The 10657-nt window shown below is 39.0% G+C and overlaps 1 protein-coding gene across 5 annotated transcripts in view; it reads right to left on the reverse strand.

The window, feature by feature from the left end:
• Positions 1-10657, reverse strand: part of OSBPL3 (oxysterol binding protein like 3) — a 185285-nt gene that overhangs the window by 35714 nt on the left and 138914 nt on the right. For all 5 annotated transcript variants that reach the window (XM_017863953.1, XM_017863950.1, XM_017863951.1 and 2 more), the window contains 2 exons: positions 7307-7441; positions 5706-5799 (listed from right to left, as the gene is read on the reverse strand). In XM_017863953.1, the coding sequence (XP_017719442.1) occupies positions 5706-5799; positions 7307-7441 (229 nt within the window). The remainder of the gene's footprint in view (positions 1-5705; positions 5800-7306; positions 7442-10657) is intronic.

Consider the following 10657-nt stretch of genomic DNA (forward strand, 5'->3'; position numbering starts at 1 on the left):
CTCGTAGCTCATACACACTTAGAATAAAACTGGAAATTGGATTTCTATGCCTATAGCTGCTTACTGTTTATAAAACTTGTAAAGTTTTAAAAAATCACTTTAAATTCTGGTAAAACAACTGTGTTTATTACAGGAAAATAATAAAGGAAATAATGGTCATTTCATTGCTCTACCATCCCAAAATAGCAGCCATTTATATATTGGAGTATCTTCATTTCATGTTTTCTCCATCTGTGTTGTTCATACTGTAAGCATATTTTATATTCTGCTTGTTCAGCTAACAGAGTATTTTCCATATTATTTAAAATTTTTCTAAAACATCAGTTTTTGCTCAATATCACTAATCATTAGGGAAATGCAAATCAAAACCACAATGAGATATCATCTCATATCAGTCAGAATGGCAATTATTAAAAAGTCAAAAAATAACATGCTGGTGAGGTTGCAGAGAAAAGGGAACACTTATACGCTACTGGTGGGAATGTAAGTTAGCTCAGTCATTGTGGAAAGCAGTTTGGCGATTTCTCAAATAACTTAAAACAGAACTGCCATTCAACTCAGCAATCCCATTACTGACTGTATACCCAAAGGAACATATATTGTTCTACCATAAAGACACACGCACGTGTATGCTCATCACAGCACTATTCCCAACAGCAAAGACATGGAATCAGTTTCAATGTCCATCAACAGTAGACTAGGTAAAGAAAATGTGGTACATATACACCATGGAATACTGTGCAGCCATAAAAAAGAATGGGATCATATTCTTTGCAGCAACATAGATGGAGCTGGAGGCCGTTATCCTAAGCAAACTAACACAGGAAGAGAAAACCAAATGCATGTTCTCACTTGTTAAGGGGTGTTAAACGTTGGTTCACATGAATAAAGAAGGAAACCATAGACACCAGGGCCTGCTGGAATGTGGAGGGTGGGTGGAGGGTGGATAGAGGGTGAGGATCAAAAACCTACCTATTTGGGTGCTATGCTTATGACCTTGGTGATGAAATAATCTGTAGAGTAAACCACCGTGATATGCAGTTTACCTGCATAACAAACCTGCACATGTACCCCGGAACCTAAGGGTTTTCTTTTAACATCATTTTTAATGACGGTAAACATATTTTTTTGCCTGTATCTTTGATTATTTTCTTAGGATACAAAGAAGTGGGATTACTATGTCAATAACTCTGAATGTTGTTAAAACTTTTGATTCACATAATCAGACTGCTTTTCAAAAGGCTGCCCCAACTTCCCCATTTATCGGCAGCAGATGTGAGCATCCATCTCCTGAGGACTCTTGAGGCTTATCATTTTCATTTTTAATTTCTGTCAGATTGTCAGGTGGACGGTGTAACCTCCTTGTTTTAGCTTACATTTAAAAGATTTCCCGTGTGGTTTGGAGTGCTTTCATGAGCACTTTTGCTCTGCTGAATTGCCTGCCTTCCTATTTATGTATTAAGACCATACTCTTTTGTTTTTATATTTGTTTTACAATTTAATCCCCACTTGGCATTTACCTTTAAATTTGCTCCATGGAGTATTTTGATGAATGACACCCATTTTAGGTATGTCAATCTATCAATCTTTTCCTTCGTTTCATGCACTGAAATTCCTATCCTCCATTGTACCTGTTTTCAAATGAAATCTCTTGCATTTTGTTTTTTATTTATATATAAATAAACATACTTTATTGATATATATTTTATTAAACATACATATTTAACATTTATTATAAAGCCAATCACTGAATAAAGGGGCTGCTCTGATGAACAGAAACACATGAAAACAGGGCCACACTGTGCGTCTCATGGTAATCTAATCATCCAATTAACTTTTGAATTTGTTTTGCTTTTTTAAAATTAAATTTTTTTTGAGACAGAGTTTGGTCTGTTGCCCAGGCTGGAGTACAGTGGCATAATCTCAACTCACTGCAACCTCTGCCTCACCAGCTCAAGCAATCTTCCTGCCTCAGCCTCCCAAGTAGTGGGGACCACAGACGCATGCCAACATGCCTGGCTAATTTTTTGTATTTTTGTAGAGATGAGATTTTACTATGTTGCCAAGGCTGATCTCAAACTCCTGAGCTCAGGTGATCCACCCACCTCAGCCTCCAAAGTCCTGGGATTATAGGCGTGAGCCACTATGCCCAGCCTGTTTTAGTTGCTTAATACGGGTAAATACAACATAGGTAAGTAGCTGCAAATGGCAGTTTTAAAACTAATTAATTAATTATTGAGATAGGGTCTTTCTCAACAGGCTCACTCAGGCCGAAGTGCAGTGGTGTGATCATAGCTCACTGTAACCTTGACCTCCTGGGCCTAAACAATCATGCCACCTCAGTCTCCTGAGTAGCTTAGGCTACAGACATGCTACATCACTCCTGGCTAGTTTTTGTATCTTTTTTTAGAGACAGGATCTTGCTATGTTGCGTAGGCTGGTCTCAAACTCCTGGCCTAAAGCAATCCTCCTGCCTTGGCCTCCCAAAGTGTTGGGATTATAGGTGTGAGCCACTGTGCCTTGCCTACAGTCATTTTTGAAAACAGTTTTTCATGTATTCTCAAAAAATTTTCTTTGATTCCACTAATGTAAATTTTGAAAGAGTGCTATTCCACTGCCATCATAACCACCAATACTACTAACAGCTAACACATATCTGGCATTTTATTCTGTGACAGGCAGTCTTCTAAGCATTTTACGTGCATTATTCCCACTTATCCTTTGTAACTACCACTTGTGGTAAACAGTATTATTATCCCCATTTCACAGATGAAGAAAATAAGGCATAGAGGAAGTAAGTATCTGGTCCCAGAACACACAACCACTGAGTGGCAGAGCTGGGGCTAACCAAGGAAGTCTGGTCCCTTAATCCACATTCTTAACCACTTAACTTCCCCAAAGTACCCAGCATAGAGACAGATCCTAATATGTGCCCAGCAACACTGTGGGGAAGAAATTTATAGGAAATAGTCTAAAAATCTCATGTTTACTATAAACTCAAACAACAATAGTGTATCAAGACCTTGGTCCTAACATAGGCAAAATGATGACATGAAATGTAAAGGTTATTTCTGTATCCAATCTTTTCAGTCGAGTATTGATGCTTAGAAATATAATCTCCCCCAAACCATGGGAATGTCTGTAAAGAACTGGGGGACATACACTTCTAGTATTCAAACACTGACAAAGAAGAAAGCTGGGTTTTGCCCAGTGCTTGTTCAAGAAAGGCAATGTAGGCCAGGCATGGTGGCTCATGCCTATAATCCCAGCAATTTCAGAGGCTGAGGCGGGTGGATTACTTGAGGCCAGGAGTCCAAGACCAGCCTGGCCAACATGGTGAAACCCTATTTCTATTAAAATACAAAAAAATTAACTGGGCATGATGGTGTGTGCCTGTAATCCTAGCTACTTGGTACACTGAGGCACGAGAATTGCTTGAACCCGGGAGACAGAGGTTGCAGTAAACCAAGATCGCACCACTGCACTCCAGCCTGGGGGACAGAGTGAGAATCTGTCTTCACACACACAAAAAAGGAATGTTAGTTAGCATTCTAGCAACATGGCTGTAGAGTACGATAGAACCAGTTGTAACCTCTAAGCTTTTCCTGGCTGGTGTCAACACAGCATAGCTGTGGTCTTAGGTTCTGAACCATGCCCTCTCTTTATCTTTGACCTCTGAACACTCCATTAACTCTTGTACTCCCTATGGCTCCCTCTCTATAAGACTCAAAGGAATGGAGGACTTCCACATTCGTCAATCCTCCTCATCTACGGTGGGAGCACCACTTTAGTGTGTGTGCTGTTTGCCAAGGGAGTGATGTTTCTTCATTTCTCTTTCAACTTGCCTCCTTGTTTTTCTAGAAAAATAAGTAGCACACAAACTTGCTCCAGTGTTTTTGGCCTTCTTCTTCCAACCCACTGTTCTTAGACTTTTCCACTAAGGGGTTCATCTCCCAAGAAACATTTCAAACAAAATACCAACCATGATGAGCATCTCACTTCTAGCAGGTGTGATACTGAAAGGATACTCTTCCAAAGCATGGTAAAACTACCTGCTTTCTTCCCCTATACTGTGGTCCCCCAAAAGGTGGCTCTTAAGCATTCAGATAACAATTCATCAGTTCACACATACACATTGAACTGAAGAACACTGAAATACCAAAAAGGTGCCTGGCATGGTCCCTCTCCTCCGTGTAGATATGAAAATAGGTGGTGCTTCGAGTATCCAATGCATAGTGCAGACAAACCTAGAGACTCCAAGGCAAACTGAGTACCAACAATGGTAAGTGTTTGATGCTACAAGGACCCATGCAGGGAACTGTCCAGGTAGGCAGATTCTTTTTAAGGGCACCTTCCTAAACAGGCCAATCTGCTTACTGAAGTCCTAAATCAGAGCTGTTTGGGGGGCTAGCCAGACACTCCAGATATTCCACAGTTCAAACTAGCATTATGAAGTATCTTTCCTGCCCATCATTTCCCTTCTTGGGATCAAGCAGTAATAAAGGGTCATCTTAGGATAACCTGAGGGGTCCATCCAACAGGTAGCCATTTGTTACTTTCAAATGTGTTGTTTTGAAGAATCTGAAGCTAAATGACGACTCGGATCATATCTTTTATTATATAAGTCCTATCACATTCCTAAATTATAAAACCCCCCTGATATCTAAGGTCAAATAACCATATTCTAATATGTCCACAGAGACAACATTAGACTGCAAAAGGGATATCTGGGCCAGGCACAGTGGCTCACGCCTGTAATCCCAGCAGTCTGGGAGGCCGAGGCAGGTAGATCACTTGAGGTCAGGAGTTCGAGACCAGCCTGGGTAACATGCAACTTCATCTCCACCAAAAAATACAAATATTAGCTGGGTATGGTGGTGCGTGCCTGTATTCTCCAGTTACTCCAGAGGCTGAGGCAGGAGAATCGCTTTAACCCGGGAGGCAGAGGTTGCAGTGAGCCAAGATCGCGCCATTGTACTCTCCAGCCTGGGCGACAGAGGGAGACTCCGTCTCAAAAAAAAAAGTATCTGTTACGTTTTTTATATTCATATAATTGGCATACACTCACTTTATAAAAATAAAAATTTGTACAAGCAGATAAATTTATTTGAATTAATACATCTTTCACATGTGGGTGCTGTCTCCTCTCCTAGATTATAAAATCCTAGGGGGTGGGGTCCATGTCTTAGTTTTCTTACACAGTACTTGCTAGAGCTCTTTGCTTGTAGCAGGTCCTCTACACCGTTCACCCTTGAACCACACCGATTTGAACTGCATCAGTCCACTTGTATACAGGTGTTCTTCTGCCTCTGTTACCCCTGAGACAGCAAGACGAACCCCTTCTCTTCTTCCTCCTCCTCAGCCTATTCAACATGAAGATGACCAGGATGATGACCTTTATGATGATCCCCTTAATGAATTGTCAATATCTTTTCTGTTCCTAATGACTTTCTAAATAACATTTTTTCCTCTAGCTTACTTTATTGTAAGAGTACAGTCTCAAATACACATAACACACAAAATATGTGTTAATTGAGTGTTAGTAGTTAAATCTTTGGGGAGTCAAAAGTTATACATGGATTTTCATCTGTGTGGGGTATCAGCATATACCCCGAACCCCCATATTGTTCAAGAGTTAACTATACAACGTATTAGTATTCTATGAAAATCCAAACTTTTCAGAGATTAAATAATGTAAATCTTACCCAAGGTCTGTCTCTCATTATCTAAATCATTACTGAGATTATCTAAGGAAAGATTATCACTTATGTCACTGACGTATGAGTCATCATCAGAAATCTATGGGAAAGAAGAAATAACATTCATTAGAGTTAGAATAAACAAGAGCCAGATTTTCATAAAACCCTGACTCCAAATGATCAAACATGTTGAGTCCCACACTATAAATAGTCTTGGGTACTGTTTTCATAAAGGTCCATATACCAATCTGCCAAGGAGGTATTCACAACAAATACCTGTTCTTAAAATTCTTATACATTCTGAATTAGTTCTCACAAGAAAAACAGCAAGCAAGCTCAAGACTATTATTATAAAGATTCTTATTAATTCTGACTGCATTTTTAGAATTTATTAGTGTTTGAGTAGAAGGAGTTACAGTTTGTCTTTGAGCTATTTGTGTAAAAAGTATCTTCTATGGGAATTAATACCTAAACAAGATGACTATGTCTATATTTAAGGGGTAATATTACTAGTACACACTGACACAAAGCAATATTAACTATAATAACTGCTCTTCAGGAAAGTATAATTGTTATGCATCAATGTAAAACAAATAATGTTATAAACTAATATTACAATAACCACATTATAAAAAAATGTAATTATTATATATTATAAATCAATGTAGGTTAAATTTCATGATTAAGAAACATACAGGATGCTAATTTCCTTCTCTGCAGTAGACATATTACATTATTAAATAGGTAGAAGTCAAAATTATTAACCTGTACTTGAAAAGAAATATAGCACTTTGAGAGGCTGAGGCGGGTGGATCACTTGAGGCTAGGAGTTCGAGGCCAGCGTGGACAATATGAGGAAGCCCGTCTCTACTAAAAATACAAAAATTGGCTGGGCATGGGGCGCACGCCTGTATCCCCAGCTACTTGGGCGGGTGAAGTGCGAGAATTGCTTGAACCTGGGAGGCAGAGGTTGCAGTGAGCAGAGATCACACCACTGCACTCCAGCCTGGCTAACAGAGTGAGACTGTGTCTCAAAAAAAAAAAAAAAAAAAAAAAAAAGAGGCCAGGCACAGTGGCTCACACCTGTAATCTCAGCACTTTGGGAGGCTGAGGCAGGCAGATCACCTGAGGTTAGGAGTATGAGTTTGAGACCAGCCTGGCCAACATGATCAAACCCCAGTCTCCACTAAAAATGCAAAAATTAGCCAGACGCGGTGGTGCATGCCTGTAGTCCCAGCTATCTGGCAGGCTGAGGCTGGAGAATCACTTGAACCCGGGAGGCGGAGGTTGCAGTGAGCTGAGATTGTGTCACTGCACTTCAGCCTGGGCAACAGAGCAAGGCTCCGTTTAAAAAAAAAAAAAGCATAACAAATTTAACACATCAAGTTACAGAAATGAGAAAATATCCAATACTCTCTACTTTTACTTTTTCTTCTCACATATGGTATCATTTTTGGGTATGAGTTATGATAGAACTCTCAGAATACAATGACTAAAAAGGGCCACTGAGTTTAGTGTTTCTGATTATGGACTATTTACTGAACAGATTAACCAGCAAAGCAACAAGAGAGATTTTTGAGGCACCTAACTGTAAACATTGCTCAAACCTCATTTTCTGAAGAGCTTGGAGATAACAGAACTTCCTGAGCATCAAAAAACTCGGAAAGGGAGTCAGTGATGGAGAGTCTACTTTCATTAGAAAGCTGATGAACTAGAGCTCGGTTTTCATCTCGGGAGTTTTCCTATTTGAAGAACAAAACCAAAAATGTATACATTTAGAAACACTGTCAAGAGAAAGAAAATAAATGATTTAGTTGCACAATACACAAGGTCACAGGCCCATGCAAATAAGCAACTCAAAGCAGAGGTCAGCTCCAACGCTGAGAAGTGAGCCTCATGCAAAACACAAAGTTCTCCCCCAATATGGCCACCTCACTTACAGGCACTATCACTTCTCACACACATGCAACAAATCACAAGGCAAAAAACAACTGTCCAGGTCACTCTTTGTTCCATTTAAAAAGGGAAAAATGCCAATGCTCTCTGAATCATATCCTCTTATTCGCTACCACTGCTGGATGTTTCTTTTTATACTGAAATCTCCTCTGCATTGCACTGAATGCATGTCCTTGCATGGCTGGTTCAGAGCAACGTTGCTTTCTTCTGCCCCTATGCTGAAGGAACAATATGCTGCTTTTGCTTTTGAGGTGTCCCTTGACAAATACACAGTGTGTTTTGGTACAGTGGCAGATAATTTATTATTCATGGATGAATGACATAAGTTCTCTTTGTCTGTCTCTTTCCACCCACAATGACTCTGCACGGAAAGGAAGTCCCCAGTCCTCTTTATAAGCCTCTGTACAAATAACACAACAGAATATCATTGTTTTCTCATCTCGCATGACCCTCTATTCTCCACTCCGCTGGGTCTGGACTTTCCCTCTGGGGAGGACTAAAGTCCTGAGCTGGCCATGGCAGGATATAACAATGAACCAGACAAGGTTTGTGGACTGAATGAGTGGTGACAGAATGCATCCAACACATATCAGACCAGGCCTGTGGAATAGACAAAGTGCTGGCAAAGTGGAGAGATTGATTCTGATTAGGGAGATTTTGTTTGGGGAGGGCTTCACGGAGGTGGCACTTGAGGAAAAAGAACAGATTCAGGACAGGATGATTTGATTTCTTTCAATCAGAGTAGACAGGTAGTAGTAAAACCACTCACATTTTTTTATTGGGATAGCAAAGAAGTTGCTTCCATATCATCCAGAATAATTTGGGGAAAAGGCAGATTATATCTTGCCCAGAAATTGTCTGAATTCAGGACACACCCCTCAGTCTCATAGGGAGAGGATGCTACAACAGGAGCAGAGGATGCTACATCCATAGCAGATTTTTGTAATAAAAGGCAAGTGGTCCCTTTGCAAACTGGTTGCTTCCGTTTGTAAATATGTATCTACAAACTGTTGAAATATATATCCCTTTCCTAAATAAGGCATCTGCCCAAAGTATTAATGATCCTACCCATTTTAATACCCATGTAGCCTTCTGAAAACCTAGCCTCTTCTCTACCCTAACAAAGAGATCACTTTAGAATCTGTATCACAGCTGTTAACTTCAAGGAAAAGGTCTCTCTCCTCAAAAGAGCCAGGCATAAAGCTACCGAGTTTGAAAACATCATAACGAACAGCTTCTGTCACTCACTCAAACAACAGAATTGTCCTGTGTCTTCTGTGTGCTCCTGTCACAAAAGATGCTCATGATTTATCTACTTGTTCTACTCATTAATTGATTACTAGTCACTCCTCCTCTCTCTGTATCTTCCTCCTCCTAGACTCACGGGTCCGAAGGATTTCCTGGCTGACCAACACTGAAAATAATACTCCTAGCCCCTAGCCCTTTCTGGTGTCTTCTTATATGTACTAAAAACTCATCAGCACTGCTGCAGCTCCAAGTCTCCAGCATGGTGTCTTAAACAACTCAGGATCTCATTTGTTAAAATATTAACCCAGGCAGTTCAATTCAATAATTTCCTTTCACATATATAATGCATGACTGGTCGCTTATCTATTGCTTACATTACAAAAAGTTAAATCAAGGATGTCCAACCCACAGCCCGGGGGCCACATACGGCCCAGGACGGCTTTGAATGTGGCCCAACAGAAATTTGTAAACTTTGTTAAAACATTACGAGATTTTTTTGTGATTTTTTTTTTTCCTGGCTCATCAGCTATCGTTAGTGTTAGTGTATCTTATGTGTGGCCCACGACAATTCTTCTTCTTCCAATGTGGCCTAGAGAAGCCAAAAGATTGAACACCCCTAAGTTAAATAAACAGAGAGAAGGGAGGGAAAGGGACATTCACAGTTCACACTGTAACAACCACTACAAGCATTTTGACACATTTTTCTTGTGAAATAATCATGCTATTTTCATATCTCTATATATGTAATTTTATAAAGTTCGCCCAAACAATATTGCAAGATAGTTTTTTTTCAAAATTAAAATGCATTCTGAAAACAAAAATATGTATTCAAAACAGAAAATTAAAAAATGCAAATAAGTATCACTTCAAGTACCATTGTATGAATGTGAGAGTGGATGTGGCCCCTATTAACTTGCTGGTATTTTCATATTAAAATATTTGTGGACAAATTTTATTTTGAAAAACTGGGATAGACAGTCTATCTGAAAGGGCATTTCAAATGCCCTTTCATTTGGAATCCAAAGTAATCTGAGAACTGATAACTTGATAATATTAAATCTTCACATTCAGGAATATAAAACAGGAGAAATTTGTAGGTTGTGGAGTAATTTGATTTTTAAAAAGGCGGGCATTTTAGAATTTAATGTCTGCTTCATTCACTAACCATTATATTGTGAACATTTTCCCAGACCATTCAAAATTCTTTGAGACAATGAACTTTAATTGATAAATATTTTATTATATATTTGTGTCACAGAGTAATAAAATTAGGGATGTTTACAGATTTGCGAAAATGGTTTAGCATGTTTGTAAATATATCTTTGCTTGTATCGTGTTATTTCTTAGAATCAACTTTTGGAAGTAGAATTATTAATAACCTTTAAGGCAAAATATATATTACCTAATCACATCAACAAATAAGGAAACCTCTGTTTTTTCTATATTAAGGGCACTGCATACCATAATTTAGAAAACTTTTGAGCTAATCTGTTTTAATTTTCATTAAGCTGAATAATTACTCCTTTTTAAAAAACAAGCTTGTAGAGATGTTAATGTAGGGAGAGGCTGGATGAAGGGTTCATGGGACCTCCCTCTGCATTTCTTCGTACTTCCCTGTGAATTTACAAATATTGCAAAATAAGTAAAAAAAAAAAAAGAAAAAAGAAAAAGGAAAAAAAAGAAAACCCATACCTATCTCCCTTTCTCTCTCCCTCCCTCCCTTCCTCTCTCTCTGTGTGTGTGTGTGTGTATAG

The sequence above is a fragment of the Rhinopithecus bieti genome, unplaced genomic scaffold, assembly GCF_001698545.2.
Source record: "Rhinopithecus bieti isolate Rb0 unplaced genomic scaffold, ASM169854v2 scaffold_73130, whole genome shotgun sequence".
Lineage (NCBI taxonomy): Eukaryota > Metazoa > Chordata > Mammalia > Primates > Cercopithecidae > Rhinopithecus > Rhinopithecus bieti.